The sequence below is a fragment of the Mandrillus leucophaeus genome, unplaced genomic scaffold (assembly GCF_000951045.1).
Source record: "Mandrillus leucophaeus isolate KB7577 unplaced genomic scaffold, Mleu.le_1.0 Scaffold838, whole genome shotgun sequence".
NCBI classification, from domain to species: domain Eukaryota; kingdom Metazoa; phylum Chordata; class Mammalia; order Primates; family Cercopithecidae; genus Mandrillus; species Mandrillus leucophaeus.
Window position 1 is genome coordinate 869,718 of NW_012109119.1, and position 19,343 is coordinate 889,060.

At 39.8% G+C, this 19,343-nt stretch overlaps 1 protein-coding gene across 1 annotated transcript in view; it reads right to left on the minus strand.

Moving 5' to 3' along the window:
* Nucleotides 1–19,343, minus strand: part of PCNXL4 (pecanex-like 4 (Drosophila)) — a 42,692-nt gene extending 23,349 nt beyond the window's left edge. The window contains exons 1-2 of the mRNA XM_011968311.1: nucleotides 19,089–19,343; nucleotides 2,576–3,317 (exon numbers count right to left, since the gene is read on the minus strand). Of these exons, the coding sequence (XP_011823701.1) occupies nucleotides 2,576–3,264 (689 nt within the window). The 5' untranslated portion in view covers nucleotides 3,265–3,317; nucleotides 19,089–19,343. The remainder of the gene's footprint in view (nucleotides 1–2,575; nucleotides 3,318–19,088) is intronic.

A 19,343-nucleotide genomic window follows, 5' to 3' on the forward strand; every position in this document is an offset into this window, starting at 1 on the left:
TAAACATTTTTGAGGGAACACAATTAGTCTATAACATTCCATCCCTGGCCCCTCAAAACTCATGTGCTTTTCTAATGCAAAATACGTTCATTCCATCCCCATATCCCCCAAAGTCTTCACTCATTCTAGCATTAACTCCGATGGCTAAAGTCCAAAGTCTCATCTAAATCAGATATGGATGAGACCTACGTACAATCCATCCTGAAGCAAAATTCCTCTCCAGCTGTGAACCTGTGAAACCAGATGAGTTATGTGCTTCCAAAATCTAAAGGTAGGGCAGGTATAGAAGAGACATCCCCACTCCAATAGGAGAAACAGGAAAAAAAGGGTGATGATCCCAAGAAAGTCAAAACCTAGCAAGGCAAATTCCAATAGATCTAAGAGCTTGAGAATAATTCTGTTTGGTTCCATACTCTGCCATCCAGGCCACTGGGGTGGCAGGTCACTGCCACTGCACTAGGTGAGGGTACTGCTTCTGTGGCTCTGAAGTTCAGTACTGCTCCCAAGGCTTTGGGTAGAGGCTATCTGACTTGTTGAAACTGAGGTGGTAGCCCTCAAGACCCTTAAATCACCTTTGGCATCATTTTCTCCTTTTCTAGAAGAATACTGCACGTTTGTAGCTGAACAGTTCTATCATTACATCCTGTCAAATCGAAGAAGTTTGACTGTCGGCCTTCATTACTTCCTGTCTCCAACCACTTCAATTCAAACTGGCAGTGTTCCTACTCATATAATGCCAAAAGCTCTTTACTGAGTGACAGTCCAGCCCCACACTTTTGGTGTTCTCTTCAGAATATGCTTTCTCATGTTTTACAATGTGGATAATCCAGGCTGAAAATTTTCCAAATCTTCAAGTTCTGGTTCCTTTTCTTGCTTAACAATCCCTTCTTCAATTCATCTCTCTCCTTTCACATTTTACTAGAAACCGTCAGGAGAAGCCAACTGCTCCTTTCAACACTGCTTTGAACTCTCCTTACGTAGGTATCCAACTTCATGGCTCTAAAGTTCTGCCTTCCACAAAACACTAGGACACAGTTCAGCTAAGTTCTTTGATACTTTGTAACAAGGACTGCCTTTCCTCTGGGTTCAGGGGACTTCAGACTTCATCAGAATCACCCTTAATGTCCATATTTCTAGCATGCACATCAAAACTCTTCCAGCCTTGGCTGGGCGTGATGGCTCAAGCCTGTAATCCCAGAACTTGGGAGGCCGAGGCGAGTGGATCACTTGAGGTCAGGAGTTTGGGACCAGCCTGGCCAACATGGCGAAACCCTGTCTCTACTAAAAATATGAAAATTAGCCAGGTGTGGTGGCGCATAAACGCAGCTTGTTCAGGAGGCTCAGGGAGGAGAATCACTTGAAGCCAGGAGGCGGAGGTTGCAGGGAGCTGAGATTGTGCCACTGCACCCCAGCCTGGGCGATGGAGCAAAGACTCCATTTCAAACAAAACAAAACAAAACAAAACAAAGAAACAAAAAAATCTCTTTCAGCCTCTACCCATTACCAACAGTTACAAAGCCATTTCCACATCTTTAGGTATTTGTTACAAAGGCATCCCACTTCTTAGTAGCAAAATCTTAATCAGCACAGGCTGCCATAACAAAATGCCATAGGCTGAGTAGCTTAAAGAACAGAAATTTATTTTCTCACAGTTTTGAAGGCTGGAAGTCCAAGATCAGGCTGCCAGTATGGTCAGGTTTTGGTGAGAGCTCTCTTCTTTGGCTTGCAGGTGGCCACCTTCTTGCTGTGTCCTTAGATGGCACAGAGAGGGAGAGATAAAGCTCTCTGGTACCTCCTCTCACAAGGGGACTAGTCCCATCATACCAGGGACCCACCTTCATGACCTAATTACCTCCCAAAGGCCCCATCTCCAAATACTATCACATTGGGGTTTAAGACTGTAATATATGAATTCCGGAGAGGCACAAATATTCACACCGTAACATGCCTGAACATATCTACCTGGACACTAACCTAAGAAAAGAAAGCTGCAATCTACAGAGACAGAGAAAGAAAAGTCAAACTTGAAAAGGCAAGTAAAAGGGGTTATCAAACAATTTTGTGAACAATCATGTTTGTTAAAAAAACTATTTCCTACTTTTCTTCTGTAACAAGTTGGTTTTTAAAAAATCAATATTACTTCTACTATTGTTGCTATCACAAAATTAGAAATAAATTTTCTATTTGTCTTAAAGTCACTCAATTTTTATATAATACTTATGTGTATAAATTCTAAATTCTTCCTTTCCCCCCCACAGGAAAGTTCCATCTCCTTACACAGGTTTCAGCCAGGCTATCCTAAAAACTCAAAGCTCCTTATTTAAAGTGAAACACAAAATTGAAAAGTTCCTTATCTCAAAAAGGGTTTTTTAAAAAACTCTTTAATAAATTTCAACTATTGCTTTAGTATGTTTTACAGAGATTAATCCTGAAAGAATAATTATCAAAATAACCTGTCATCCAATGGTTTATTTTTAATCCATGGATTCATTTTTTTGTAACACTAAAAGGAGAGCTCTCTTACTCTGCATACTTAAAAACAAAGCAAGTTACAAAGTATTTGGTAGGTTTTTACCTGTGTGCCAGATCCACAGAAACAAAGAAAAAAATATAAAGAGGTCTCATAAGAGGAGTAATTTCATAAGTATCCTGTGTTTGGAAAGTTGCAGTCTCTGTAGCTGTGTTTACAATTAATGAATATTCTCCTATACATAATGTCATCCATCCAAAGAAGAATAGTAGAGCAGTGCCTCCCGTACTGCCATACAGCAAGGTTATTCTATTTGGGAGCAGATACCATGTTCCAAGACCACACGCTAATCCAGCAAGAACAGAATGAAAAACTGTATTGACTACATATTTCTTGCCAGGAATGAGAAATTTGACAGTCTCAGCACCAGCACAACTTGTAAATTCATGTTCATCCTCCTCTGCTAAGATATCCGTGGCTAATATTCTTTCTACTGTTGCTGATTTGTTTCTGGCGTATAAACTTGTGAACTGGATGACAAATGCAGTAAAAAGCATTAATCCACCTGAAAGTGCTGCTGTGTAATAGTCTTTCAGGATGCCTAACTGGTACAAAAGTGTTCCGACTCCGCCCCAAACCCATGGCATTAGAAAAAGAATAATTTGATTAACATATATGTAAGGAGGGGCACAATAGCCTAATTTGAATCGAGGGCCTCCAAGGACAGTCTGTGGAAAGCGCTTCAGAAAGAAGTCCTGCTTGTAATCATTCAGTAGAGGCACATCTGGACTCATCCTCACTCGGGATTATTCTGAAAGTCACATGCTTTTCTGTAACACAGCAGTTTCTAAAAAATAAAAATTAAAAAAAAGTCACTGTTTGAAAATGTCATACTTAAAACCTGTGAGGAAAAACCTCACACTACTATTTTATCTCCTTACTTCCTTCAAGGGTAGGATTTATAACTGTACTTCTCAGACCCCTTCCTGACACATACTTGACAGTGTTTTATAGCAACTTAGTGTTAGTTTGTTTATAACATATTATAAACAAAATAAATATGCTCAGTTATTTTATTTTTTGAAAGAGGGTATCACTCTGTCACCCAAGCTGGAGAGTACTGTCGTGATCACAGCTCACTGCAGCCTTGACCTCCCAAGCTCAAGTGATTCTCCCACATTAGCCTCCTGAGTAGCTGGGACTATAGGCACATGCCCCTATGCCTGGCTAACTTTTTATTTTTTGTAGAGATGGGGTTTTGCCATGTTACCCACCAGGCTGGTCTTGAGTATCTGGGCTCAAGTGATCCTCCTGCCTCGCCTACCAAAGTGCTGGGATTACAGGCATGAGCCATTGTGCTCAGCCTTATTTCTTTTTTTAAAAAAATCATATTCTTTATTCATTTATAACCTAGTATTTGGAATTAGACTTTAATTCACATATTTAAATTCTGAGGTCAATGGAAAGTCCAAAATGTCAATACTTTCAACTCAAATCAATTTAGGCTACTTTTATTCAATAGCCATAAAATCTAAGTATCAAATAACATAAGTTATCTTCAGTTCAACTTTTCCTTAATCTTTGCAGCTTATTCTGAAAAACAGTTACCCTACACAAAACCAGCTAGCAAAGTATTACTTTGGTGGATCATGTTAGGCTAGAAAGGAAAAATTAAATTTAAAGCTATCTTAAAATAGCCTTTCTTTCAGTCAGTTTAAACATAATCTTTCCTCTAGTCAGTTCTACCTAACCAGTATCAATTCTGGAGAGAAATTTGGGGCAGCATGAAAAGTTTGGGGGGTCACCTTTAAGAATTAGTACCTTAGATCACCTCTTTGTTATACCGCTATGGAGTTTTAAAAATTGTAAACATCTATCTTCTTACATCTTCCAGTCATTGGTCTTAGTTCTGCATAGAATGAATCACAGCTTTTAACTCACAGGACAGCCCTGCAAGTACAGCTGGCCCTCTGTGTCTGTGGGTTCTGCATCCATGGATTCAACCAACCACAGACAAAATAGGAAAATAACTGTATCTGTACTGAACATGTACAGATTTTTTTCCCATTATTATTCCCTAAATAATAAAGTGCAGCTATTTATATAGCATTTATATAGTATTAGGTATTCTAAGTAATCTAGAAATGATTTAAAGTACAGGGAGGAAGTGCATAGGTTATATGCATATACGATACCATTTTATATCAGAGACTTGAACATCCTTGGATTCTGGTATCTGAGAGAGGTCCTGGAACCTATCCTTCACAGATACCAAGGGATGACTATACTCACAAAATAACAGAACTACAGGGCCAAATCGAACGTTAGTGGTCTACTGGTCAATCTTAGGGAATGGAAAGAGTGCCTCCTTCCCCTTTGTACGAGCTTGTCTCGTACGCTCAGTGTACAATATTCCACTTGGTCTTATAGAAGCCAATGGGTAAGGAGGGTCACACTCCTGTGGGAGGGGATAAACATTCTGACATAAGTTATCTATGGAAGATGCCATCAGACAGGAAAATGAACTTGGATGGATGGCCTGGATTTTGAAGAATGTGGATGTGCCTGAAATTTCCCCAAGGAGTTAGGTGAAAGTTGGCCCTTCTGGCTCTACTGAGATAACTCGGAAACAAGGTAGAGTGGCTTCCTGGGAAAGTAAAGATACTTTATAAACCAGATTATCTATCTGCATGTTAGTATTTCTGGGTCTTTTGTAAAGTTTTGTTTAAATGTTTTCATCCATTTGATGAAATAATCTGTGATCATATTCCAAACAATATCTGAAGCGTTATTATTATGGAAACATGGAAAGATGCCCATGATATACTGAAAAGTAAAATAAACACACTACTGATACCATTTGTATCCAAAAAAGAGTACACACATCTATATATATAGATTGCTGTATATGGCTTGCATATATATAAAAAGTTTCAGAAGGAATATTAACTAAGCTGTGTGTCTTTTATATGTAACATTTAACATCTCTTCAAATTACCAAATGTCCTCCAGAACTCTCAATCTCACACCCTGTATATACGTTCTGTGTTTTTCTTCCTGGGTACCACTGAGCTCATACTCTCTCCTTTGCCTAGGATGATGTCCTCTCCTCCCTTCCCTAATTCGTAACGTTAAACAACTTTTAAGACATTTCTGAAAATTTTGCAGAGCAGTTTGGTGTAGCTGAGTATCTCTTCTCTCTGTATACCAAAACCACTGCTTGTTCTACATACTACAAGTTGGACATCACAAATCTGAATATCCAAAATCCTCCAAAAGTTGAAACTTTTTAAGTGCCAACATGATGCTCAAAGGAGATGCTTAACGGGGCATTTCTGATTTTTGGATTTGGGATGCATAATTGGTATAATGTAAACATTCCAAAATCTGGGGGGGGGGAACCCAAATCCAAAACACTTCTGGTCTCAAGGATTTTGGATAAAGGATACTCAACCTTGTAACATGTATGAGTATACGGCATTCTTGGAGTAACTTCTTGTATTGTTCACCTCTTTACATTTTATCTTTTCAGGTTTATTTTCTCTACCAATATGTTATTGGGCATAGGGGCTGATACGGTTTGGCGGTTCCCCCACCCAAATCTCATCTTGACTTGTAGCTCCCATAATTCCCATGTGTTGTGGGAGGGACCCTGTGGGAGGTAACTGAATCATGGGAGTGGTTTCCTCCATACTGTTCTTATGGTAGTGAATAAGTCTCACAAGATGTGATGGTTTTGTAAGGGGAAATCCCTTTCACTCAGTTCTTATTTTCTTTCTTTTTTTTTTTTTTGTTGAGACGGAGTCTTGCTCTATCGCCCAGGCTGGAGTGCAGCCTCCTGGGTTTACGCCATTCTCCTGCCTCAGCCTCCCAAGTAGCTGGGACTACAGGCGCCCGCCACCTCGCCTGGCTAGTTTTTTGTATTTTTTTTTTTTTAGTAGAGACAGGGTTTCACTCAGCCAGGATGGTCTCGATCTCCTGACCTCTGTGATCTGCCCGTCTCCGCCTCCCAAAGTGCTGGGATTACAGGCTTGAGCCACCGCGCCCGGCCTCAGTTCTTATTTTCTCTCGTCTGCTGCCATGTAAGACATGCCTTTCACCTCCCACCATGATCGTGAGGCCTTCTCAGCCATGAGAAATTGTGAGTACATTAAACCTCTTTTTCTTTATAAATAACCCAGTCTAGGGTATGTCTTTATCAGCAGTGTGAAAACGGATAAATACAGAGGTCACATCTTGACATTCTTGATTCCCCATATTTAGCAAAATACCTTTCCAGGGAGAAGCATGTAATACTTTAATGACACAGCCTAAATAAGACAATTAAAGTTAGAAAATATGTCATATTGCTGTCTTAAAGGGAAGCTGGGACTATTTCCCATTTTCTTTCTTTTCTTTTTTTTTTTTTTTTGAGATGGAGCCTTGCTCTGTCACCCAGGCTGGAATGCAGTGGTGTGATCTCAGAACACTGCAACCTCTACCTCCCGGGTTCAAGCAATTCTCCTGCCTCAGCCTCCTGAGTAGCTTGGATTACAGGTGTGTGCCACCACACTTGGCTAATTTTTATATTTTTAGTAGAAATGGGATTTCACCGTGTTGGTCAGGCTGGTCTCGAACTCCTGACCTCATGATCTCCGCCTACTGGGATTACAGGCATGAGCCACCGCGCCTGGCCGTATTTACCATTTTCAAAAACTTGCAGCATATCCTACTCTACTCAAAACAGTAAGCCTATAAACTGTTTATTCAGTTTAAAAATGTTTGGAAAGTATCTTATTTTTTACGGAGCAAATAATACTATCTATTCATAGTATTACTGGTTCAGGGAAGATTCTGGCTAGATCAATATACCACATAGCGACACAGGAGCAGGATGAGCCTGAGGGAGAAATATGGCTGGGTTTCTCCTGTGAAGGAAATGACTGGAGAATTTTAAGATGTCAGAAGTCCAATTTTAATTTGCTTCCTGTCCCATACTATGCTTTAACCTGCATCATCAGGAAAGGAAGAACTAGTTCATACTGAGAAAGAAGGGCAGACATAGAACAGTAGGCATAACAGGCAAAATAAAGTGGGAGAAATCAAGAATTGAGTGAGACCAGACCAAGAAGTACAAAGAGAATGTATGTTCCCTCAAGAAGCCTAAGAAACATGGGAGAGGACACTGGTATGGTGATTTGAGTGAACAATTTTTAAAAGGCTGAAAGATACAGGACCATATGTCCCACAGAATATATGCTGAAAAGGCGTCTGTAGTCAAAGCAGTTTGAAAAATTATACACTATACTGTCATCTTGAAGAGTCACAATGGATATTAGCAGATTAAAGATTTTGAGATCTTTGATATTAAAAAACACTTCTGCAAGTCTGCTTAAAATGTGTCATTTGAGTTTTCCAAATTCATTTGACCTTGGAACCCACTTTTTCCATGATATCTAATAACAGATCACGTAACTGATGTTTTATCGAAACTACTTTAAGAAACACTGGCCTGGGATTCCACAGGATCTTAAAGATTGAGCCAAACCGAGAACTGAAAGGGTATGCCAGTTAAGGAGGAATGTCATGAACAGAGGTACACAAGCAAAAAACTATCAGGGAAATTTGACAGGTAGCAAGCATATCAGACCTAAAGACTGACTTAAAGTATGGGTGTTTCTATTTTCTTTTTAAGGATAAAAGAGGATTACATGATGGATACTAACAACTCATTAAGAAGTATGAAGACAAAAATTATGATTCACTGGTACCCGTTGACATTTAATTTTAATTACAGATCCTGGAACATTTAAAAATATTGAAGAATTTGAAAATACTTTATTTATAGGGGACAACAGTTTCATTTATATAGAGAAATCTTCTAAATGCTAACCTGAATTACTAGCATAGAAAACAAATTCACAATAACTAAAATGTACTCCCCCAGTGAGAATTTGGCACGTAGTTCTGAAAGACAAATAATTCCCAGAAGAACTGATGCACTGGTATGGATGCCACCTCTACAATATTCAAATTAAAAACGGCTCAAGACTTAGGAAAAAAAAACAAAACTATGAAAAGAGAACTGAAGGGATAAAGATGACATTGCAACATTGATTTCAGCCATAGGCTTTTTTCATATACTACTATGAAAGTGGACCAACAAAATAGCCACAGTAATGTTGCTTTATTTGGGAGCTGTATTTCTTATGCATTACTCAGAAGAATAAGAAACAGAGATCAATTTGGCAATGTACTGAGAGGAATTCTTAGTTACCAAAACTGTATGTAACTCAGACATATATAACACCACGCTAAAAATCTGTTAAACACACACAAAAAACAAAAGTGGCCACATTTTTGGATTAAATATATATTTCTCTAAGTTCAACAAAAAAATTTTGAGAAGTTGTAGTGACTGATTTTTGTTTAGTAAAGTTTTTTTTAAATCTATCATGTTATTTTTATTGATTGGTTGATTTCATTTATTGAATCCCTCTTTCTTCCTGTTAGGATTTTGATTTTTTATTGTGGTAGGAACACTAACATGAGATCTACTGTTAAACATTTAAGTGTACAATACAGTGTTGTCAGCTACAGGCACAATGTTGTAGAGCAGATCTCTAGAACTTGTTCATTTTGCATAATTAAAACTTCATACCTGTTTAATAGCAACTCCCCATTTTCCCTCCCCCAATTCTCTGGCAATCACCATTCTACTCACTGATTTGGAGTTTGTCTATTTTAGATACCTCACATAAGTGGAACGTAGTAGTTGTCCTTCTGTCACTGGCTTCACTTATCATAATGCCTTCAAGGTTCATCTGTTGTTACATATGGCATGGTTTCCTTTTTTTTTTTAAGGCTGAATAATATTCCATCATCTGTCTATACCACATTTTCTTTAACCATTTATCTGTTGATGGACATTTAAGTTCAATAATGCTGCAATGAACATGCGAGGGCAAGTATCACTTTTATCTTGATTTCAATTACTTTGTATAAATACCCAAAAGCAAAATTGCTAGATTTTTTTTTTTTTTTAAAGAAACCTCCATACTGTTTTGGCATAGTGGCTGCACAATTTTGCATTCCCACCCAGCATACAAGCGTTCCAATTCCTCCACATCCTCACCAACATTCGTCTTTTGTCTTTTTGATAGTAGTCATCATAACAGGTGAGGTGATAGTAAGGAGTACTTCTGCACTGAGGCACTTAACTATATTTTTGTTGTACTTTCAGGAGACTATCTTTTAATAGATGTGTAGAAATTTATCAAATCTTTGTTCACTTTTTTAACTTCTAAGAGCTCTTCTTTAATCTGAGTGTTCCTTTTTATGAAATTGTTGATGGAAAAAAAGTCGAACTACATAGAATATTTTAAGAGATTTATTCTGAGCCAAATATGAGTGACCATAGCCCAGACACAACCCTCAGGAGGTCCTCAAAACATGTGCCCAAGGTGGTTGGGGTACAGCTTAGTTATACATATTTTAGAGAGACATAAGACATCAAATACATTTAAGAAATACATTGGTCTGGTTTAGAAAGGCGGGACAACTCAAAGCAAGGGCTTCCAGACTATAGGTAAATTTAAACATTTTCTGGTTGACAATAGGATGAGTTTATCTGAAGACCTGGGATCAACAGAAAGGAAATGTTCAGGTTAAGATAAAGGACTGTGGAGACTAAGTTTTATTGTGCAGAGGAAGCTCTCAGCAGACTTCAGACAGCAGGTGGTAAAATGTTTCTTATCAGACTTAAAAGGGTGCCTGGCTCTTAGCTGATTATCTCTTGGAACTGGACAAGGAAGGAAGGAAAACAAAGGGGAAAGGGGAAAAATCCTCATTAAAGAATGTGGATTTTTCCCACAAGAGACTTTGCAGGGCAATTTCAAGGTATGGCAAGGAAATATATTTTTGGGTAAAACATTTTGATTTTCTTCCTTATTATGCCAGAGTCAGATTGGAAAGTAAGTCAAGATATATAGGGTTAAATAAAACCCATCTGATGAGAATTTATGATTTGTAGGGCATGACTCTCTAGGCCCCTTAGACAGGAATTTGGGCAAGATTTAAGAAATCAGAGCTGAGTCCTCAAAATCCTATCATTGTTTCATGAATATGGTTTAAGAATATTAATTATGGAGGGCACAGTGGCTCAAGCCTGTAATCCCAGCACTTTGAGAGGCTGAGGCAGGCAGATCACCTGAGATCAGGAGTTCAAGACCAGTCTGGCCAACGTGGCCAAACCCCATTTCTACTAAAAATACAAAGGTTAGCCAGGCGTGGTGGTGGGTGCCTGTAATTCCAGCTACTTGGGAGGCTGAGGTGGGAGAATCACTTGAACTCAGGAGGTGGAGGTTGTAGTGAGCCAAAATGGCGAGACTGCACTCCAGCCTCGGCAACAAGAGTGAAACTCCATCTCAAAAATTAAAAAAAAAAATTAATTACATGTATGTATATATGTTTGGGCATGTGTGTGTGTGTGTGTGTGTGTGTGTGTAGATAAATGCTATTTTTTTTTGTTTGTAAATTGGCTCTTCATGTCCTTTGCCTATTTTTCTATTGAAGTGATCATTTTTGAACATTTTTCTTATGAACTTGGAAGAACTTTTCATATATGAAGGGCATTAACTCTTTGACATGACTTTTTTTTTCCTATGTTACCTTGTCCTTTTCTTTTTTGAGACAGTCTCAGTCTGTTGCCCAGGCTGGAGTGCAGTAACACGATCTTGGCTCACTGTAACCTCCGCCTCCTAGGTTCAAGATTCTCATGCCTCAGCCTCCCAAGTAGCCGGGACTAAAGGCATGAGCCACTACCCCCAGGTATTTTTTTTTTCCCCAGTAGAGATGGTGTTTCACTATATTGGCCAGGCTGGTCTGAAACTCCTAACCTCAAGAGATCCGCCTGCCTCAGCCTCCCAAAGTGCTGGAATTAGGGATTACAGGCATGAGCCACTGCACCTGACCATTACCTTTTTCTTAAAGCACTGTTAGAAGATGCTAGAAAAGATTAAATATTTAAATTTTGATAGTTATTAATTGTAGGCCAAAAGTGTTACTCTTCCTTCTATGAAGAAACAGCTAAAAGATAAATTATTACTTCCCACAATTTAAACTTCTAGTTACAAACTTTTGAGTACCTACAAGGTGCTCAGTGATAATACTGCTCTCTCTAACCCAAAGGTTACAATCCAGTAAATATCATTTTCCCTTCAAATAATTGTTGTTGGTAGAAGCAATTCTGGAAGTCTTTCCATTTTCATTATTAAGCAAGCAACATAAAGTTAATTTATAAATAACCTAAATTAAACAAACTCAAACTTGTCAAGAAAAACTAATTTCTGCTTGTTTAAAAATTAGACAAATTTTCAATAATAAATACAATGTATTCATCCATGTTCCTAAAAAATATTTTACAAAATCTGCAAGGAAATATACTAAAGTTTTACATTTCCAAGCATTACCACATTTTGTAATTCGAAAAACAGAAAACTTTATACCTGGCAAAGAAAACAAACTGGCCTATACACCTAAGTACTCAAAAGCATGATATGAAAGAACTTAATTTTCAGTTGCTCTGGATAAAAATCACTTGCTACTACTAGCGCAATTCTAAAAAGTATGCACATATGAAGTCTGACAGCCAAGTGCTATCTGTTGAGGGTACCAGTAGGAATCCAGAGATGCAAAGACAGCTACCATTATAATCCTGAAAATACTCTATGGAATCTTAACTGAATGCTATTCCATGGATAAACAGCTAAATTCTGGAGTTTTTTGAAATACTTTTTTTTTTAAGAGACGGAGTTTCACTCTTGTTGCCCAGGCTGGAGTGCAATGGCATGATCTCAGCTCATTGCAACCTCTGCCTCTCGGGTTCAAGTGAATTCTCCTGCCTCAGCCTCCAGAGTAGCTGGGATTACAGGTATGGACCACCAGGCTCAGCTAATTTTGTATTTTTAGCAGAGACAGGGTTTCACCATGTTGACCAGGCTGGTCTTGAACTCCTGACCTCAGGCGATCTACCCGCCTTGTCCTCCCAAAGTGCTGGGAATACAGGCATGAGCCACCGCACCCGACGAAAGACTTTGGTGTTTAAACCGAAACATACATTTCATGCTTTGGTTTACAAGTTATATGGTAAGCACCCTCCTCCCCAACCAGTGAAAGGAAAGTCTACCCAAGTACTAGAAAAGAAAGACTGAAAAGGAACAAGCACATTAACATCTCTTTGGATCTATAAAATGGTATTCAAATTCAAGACTTTTGGAGGAACTTTTGGAGGGTTTTTGAATAAGAGTGTTCTATAAGATCACAGTGTAAGTTAAAGAGGAAAGAAAAACAAAAAGTGGCTCAACAGTCAAAGACAGGTTTGTTTTGGAGAATAAACCTGAGAGAGGCTTCTGGCCAATTTCAGTCAGGAAAGCTCTCTCTTACAGACTAGGAGTATTTATTGGTGACAGAGATTATTACAGGCTTGGAATGTTTCTACATGGGGGAGAAGCTTATGACAGTGTTGGAATGTCTCTGGTCGGAGGGGAGGTTATCTTGGGGCTGACATCTCTCCAACCAGAGGGAAGGTCATGTCAGGGCTGGCATGTCTCTGGTCCAGGAGGGGTTTGGAATGTTTCTGGTCAGAGATGTTATGTATGATTTATGGTCATGCTGACCTTAGCTATAAGGCTAATGCCCTTTGGATTTTGGTGGATTTTGATCAAGGTGAAACTTAAAATGTTGGTCTTCGTCCAAGATGGCGATGCTCCTGCTCTGTCAATCCAGACCCTGTAGTTATAAAAAGGATGAGGGGCGGTGTGTTCTTTCTGGCTACTTCCTGTTGACAAGGGGATAGACAGTTTGAGTCTTGCATTGACTGCAGAAGTAACACCATCTGTAGATGTTCTTGGGTAGTTGTCTGTGAAATGGCCATGATTCTGTCAATTAAAAATCTTTGAAAAAGGTTAACTAGGCAGGGTAAGAACATTAGTCCTAGGCATATTAGGAGAGGGCCCAGGAATGGGGTGACCCATGCTATGATTCTGCTCCCAAACAAAGAATCTATTTGGTTGTTTTGGTATTCCCTTAGCTTTTTAGCCCTTTCTTTAAGTTTTTCAGCAGAGTCTCTTACTAGGCCTGATTGGTTGAGATAGAAACAACATTCCCTACCTAATGAGAGGCAGAGGCACATGTTTGGAAAGGCCCATGTATTGTTTTTTGTTAGTAACCGTTATTCCTTCTATGAGGATAATAATTAAGCAAAATGCTACAGCAATTGAGATTCCCTGTCAGATATTCCACCCTGAGGGTGCTACAGTATATAGTCCTACTGCAAACAGTACAGTGAGTAAAGCAATTCCCACAAGGGTGGCGTAGTAAATAATTTCCATCATATTTAAGACGTTCCTTTGGGCTGTCAGGGGTTGCTTCCTCAGCTTTCCAGGCTTTGACTCCAGTGTGATGTATCCAGGAGTTGTTTCCTGTAAAAGATACTGTCTCAATTACCCTGGTTCCGTAGACTCACTAGACATGGGGGTGAAGGATTCCGGGCACCCTCAGCTATTAGTTGTCAGTGCCCAGCAGTGAAGAGATTTCTTCCTGTGATGGTTGGGGGGCTTAGAGGCAGCGCCTGATAAAACATCTAGTTTTCAGTTCATAGGGCTTTAAGAAAGCACAACTTATTTAGAAACTTGTAGCCAGAAAAATTAGAATTTAATTTAAACTGTAGAAAATAATAAAAATTGAAAAACATTAGGCAAGACTAGAATTTAACAACAGGTGTGCTACAGTTTTTGAAACATAATTTTCTCTCTCCAGTTTCCCATTTATTAAAAGCCAAGTCATGGCAGGACGGGCTTGCTTTATTACACTTGGCTTAATTATTTGGATACAGTACAGCAAGAACAATTATTTGTTACACAGGACTTTTTTTTTGAGGTGGAATCTCGCTCTGTTGCCCAGGCTAGAGTACAGTGGCACCATCTCAGCTCACTGCAAACTCCGCCTCCTGGGTTCACGCCATTTTCCTGCCTCAGCCTCCTGAGTAGCTGGGACCACAGGCACCCGCCAGCACGCCTGGCAAATTTTTTGGATTTTTAGTAGACACGGGGTTTCACTGTGTTAGCAAGGATGGTCTCGATCTCCTGACCTCGTGATCCGCCCGCCTCAGCCACCTGTAAGTGCTGGGATTACAGGTGTGAGACACTGCGCCCGGCCAACACAGGCCTTTTAAATTGGTATTGATTTATCTGGCTCACCGCTTCATTTGGCCAACTCAGCCAAAATGCTCTGTGCTGGGAGCAAATAAATCACACCAAGGACCTATGTCCAAACAGTACAAGAGATATGGGGTAGATACCTGGAAAACGATGTGACCACACTATCATATTACAAGACATTGAATGGCATGCCACCCATTGGGTGCCAACGACCAGGTATTTATTGGCTAGCTCCAAATGGGACATATTGGCTATGTGGCACTAACTTATGGCCGTGGTTACCTCCAGAGTGGTTAGGACAATGTTCCCTAGGTTATGCTTGGGCACAAGGAAGAGTAATTCAGACTCTGCCAAAACCAGCAAACCTTTTTCATTTACAATCTTCTTGGACACATTTGGTATTTCAATGGTATGACCGCTTAGCTTGAATCTTTGTACCACAGATAGGTATTGAAGATGTTATATGGCATATAGAGGCTTTAATGAATTACACCCAAAAGGTCCTGAATGATAGCTGCATGAGTATCTCCTCGCTAAACAAGGAAGTCATGCTTATGAGGAAAGTTGTGCTGCAAAACTGTATGGCTTTAGATAGACTTACGGCAGCACAAGGGAGGACCTGCGCCATCATAAAAACGGAATGTTGCGTTTATACTCCAGATGAATTGAAGAACATAACCTGACTTATGACTGATATGAAAATCCAGAAAACCCAGATACCTGTTAGATCCAAAACCCTCGTTAATCAACTGGTTGAGTGGTGGGTTTGGATCCTGGGGAACTTGGTGGCAGAAGCTTATTGCTTATATTAGTAATATTAATTTGTGTTGTGTCCTGTTTCTACTTACAGTGTTGTTATGGGATATGCCTGTAAATATGTCAACTGAAAGGGCTAGGGTAATGATTCCCTAGAAAATTGCTCTAATTGAGAAGGCAGTAATATAGCCTGACCCAGCTTCCAGGTGTGATTTCCTTTTGTTGCTATAAATCTGGCCTACATATTTTTTCTTTTTTTCCCTTTCCTTTTTTACTTCCTTCCTCTCCCTGTTGTTTTTAATCTTCATGGGGCATGACTTCCTAGGAATGAGCCTTCCTAGAGACTGGGGACCTGAACTGCTAGGAATAAACCATCCTAGCAGTAAGAAAGCAGCTTGAAAAAGGGAGGAAAAACCAACCTGAGGCCAGGAACTCGTATTCCTTTTAAAATGCTTTTTCCAAAAGATTTTACAGAAAAAAGAAGGGAAATGTGAAAGGAAATTAAATTTTGGGACCCCAAACTCATTTAGCCAAAGGGAAGAAGTCAAGCTGGGAACTGGGTCATGCAAATCTGTCTCCCCCCTTTGGTTTCTAAACAGGATGGCTACAAGATGGAAAGCTACACACTTCCCCTGTATTTTGCCCACAAGGAAATTCCCAGTGAGCTAAAATTTCATCATGGCAATGCCAATTGATAGCTTACAGGTGCAGTTACCCCGGCCCACCAGACGTAAATGCATATCTGATTGTTTCCCACCCCATTTTGTCTGTTATCTTACGTAAAATGCAGATTCCCCCCATTTTTTCCTCTGCCCCTTTTATGTCATCTTATGTAAAAAATGCAGATTCACTGAGCCAGACAAAGGCATAAACGACTATTTGCCCCTACCTACCTCTTACATGACAACTGTGTACTTCTCAATATCCTGCCCTTTCCCCTTTAAATTTGGACACCTCAAAATCATCTTCAGAGAAAGGCATAGACTTGTCTCCCGGGCACGTCCTTAACTTTGGCAAATAAATCCAAAATGATTGAGACTTGTCCCATCATTTTTCTTGACACCCACTACAAATTCAATTGGGTTGAAACACTTTTCTTTTAAAATCAAGTATCAGGTGAAAGTCTGCTACTCACATGAATTACCAGAAAGAAATTAATTAATTTTACAAAAAAAAACTGAGAACTAGTGATATTAAGTGACTTAACCAAGATACAACGTCAGTCAGTGGCAGAATGAGTTTTTAAATCATACCATGCTATTGCTGTTAGGTTTTCTTAAAAGGGAAGGTGGGGGTTAAAGAAAGATGGGGGTGGGGGGGCTCTACAGCAACACAGGTATATTGCGAAAACCTGCAGAGATGGGGGAGCAGCTTAACGCCAGAGCCTACCGCCGTTCACAGGCTGGGGACTTACAGGTATGGGCAGAAGGGGTCTGGGCTGTCTGGTTCACTGCCCGGCAGGATATCGATAAGATGTTCCTATGATCAGGTGGTTTGGCCCTTTTTTCCGGTTGCAGGGTATGATAGGGATGTTCCTTCAGTCGGGCCTTTGCTTAGCAGGGTATGATAAGGATGTTCTTGTGCACTGTGGTCAGGTGGTTAGGCAGGATGTTTCTCACAGCCCAAACTCCCGTGGAATGTGTTACTTTGACCAAGGTCCGCAAAATGGTGGGGGGAGTTACAAAATGGTGCAGTTTGGACTAACAATTGCCAAATGAAAGGGAATTTCATTTTGAAGCTAGAGAACTGGAAGGATAACTTGGGGGAAGAGGGTTCTTTGGAGAAAAGTGGGTCCAAGAGGAATCTACAAAGTGTAAAAATGGGAAGCTTTTGAGAGCTAAGCCAGCATGAGGGGATTGGTATCCAGTACCCTGTAACAAGTGAGAAAGTGTTTAAAAAACAAGGTCCTCACCACTGTGAAAGTGAAAACAACCTATAGGATGGAAGAAAATTTGTGCAAATCATATATATATACATATATGACTTACAATTGGACTTTATAAAGAACTCTTACAATTTAATAACGAGAAGTCAAATAATCCAATCTTTAAAAAATGAGCAAAGGATCTGAATAGACATTTAACCAAAGATGATATACAAGCGGTTAATAAGCACAGAAAATATAAAATGATGCTCAACATCATTACTCATTAGAAAAACACAAGTTGAAACCATAATTAGGTACCATTTCAAATCCTCTTGACTGGCTACAATAAAAATGGCAGACAATAATAAGTATTGATGAGACTGTGGAGAAATCAGAACCCTCAAACATATCTGGCGGTTATGTAAAATGATATAGCTCCTTTGGAAAACAGTCTGGCAGTTCCTCAAAAGGCTAGAGTTACCATATAACCCAGTAATTCTACTCTCAGGTATACACCCAACAGAAATAAAAACATGTATGTATACACAAAAACCTGTACACAAAACATTCATAGAAGAAATATTACTAACAGCCAAAAAAATGAAAACGACCCAAATGTTCATCAATGAATGGATAAAATGTGATATATCCACACAGTGGAATTAGGCTATAAAAAGGAATGACGTACTCATACATTCTACAACATGGCTGAACCTTGAAAACACACTAAGTGAAAGCCCGTTACAAAAGGCCACATATTGTATTATCCTATCTTTGTGAAATGTCCAAAATAAGCAAATTTATGGGGACGGAAAATAGATTAGTAATTGCTTATGGCTGGTGGGGTAAGGTTAATGGGGGAGGTGGTGACTGCTGAGGGTAAAGAGTTTCTTTTTGGGGTGATGCAAATGTTCTAAACTTGACTGTGGTAAGGGTTGCACAATTCTGTAAATGGGTGAACTATACTGAATGTAAATTACATCTCAATAAAGCTCTTAAAAAGGAAAAAGAAAAGGTTTCCCGATTGGTATTTTCCACAGCAGTTAATAATTAGAAGGCAGCTCTTTAAGTAGGAAATTTAGGAGTAGCCAACAGATGCTCCAAACAGTTAAATTTGTAAAAAGGCAGCAACATCTGAACTGGATGCTATGCTAAAGGTTTTGGGATCTGGCGTGAGTGGCGGTGGATACCAAATAACATGAAGGATAGTCTTTGCCCTAACTGCAGGAATGATTTAATGAAGAAAACAAACACCTAAAAATAGTAAAAAATGAGTAAGTGAAAAATGATGGATACGGAGCAGATAACCAATGCAGCGGCATGAAAAACAACTTTCGATTCACTGGAGTAAATTCTGGTCCTGGACAGACAGGAGGTTGTGGGGACAGAGATCGAGATCAGTTGGGGAAGGAGCGCTTCACGTTCAGGGGCCCATGAGTTGAACAATTCGGACAAAAGAGGTTTAGCTGGAGATAAGGCGTGAGAGTACAGTTCTATCTAAGGGACACAGCTCCGGGTGTGCCATTTTCCATTTCGTACGAGTCTCTTAGAAACAAAATGCTACAAATTCAACAGACTAAAGTAGTCTTTCAAAGTAAAGTTAAAATCACACTGAATTACTATCTCTAATGACTGAGTTCATTAAGCGCAATAATTGCACTTACAGGTTTTGTAACTAAAAAGGAAAAATGTGTTTCTTGTGGCAATGAATACTCCAAGAACAACTTGGCTCTCCGCACAGGCTTGGACATTAAAGCGCCGAAGAAGTCCCAAGGTGGACATCGGACAACGAACGTACCTCAAGTCAACCGAGGGAGGCGAAGACGCGAAGGCATCCCGGGGACTGCATTTTTGCAGGTAAACCCGGGCTAGGCGCTCCCGCCGGGAGGTTGGCTATTGCCCGAATGCGGAGGCAGAAAAGCTGCGGCGTCCCAACAACAAGCTCACCGTGGCCCCGCCCGGGCCAGCTCTCGGTTTCCATGGCTAACGTCAACTCCGGCGACCGCCACCCGGAGCTGAACAGAGCGCGTGCGCGCTCAGGACCTGGCCGGCG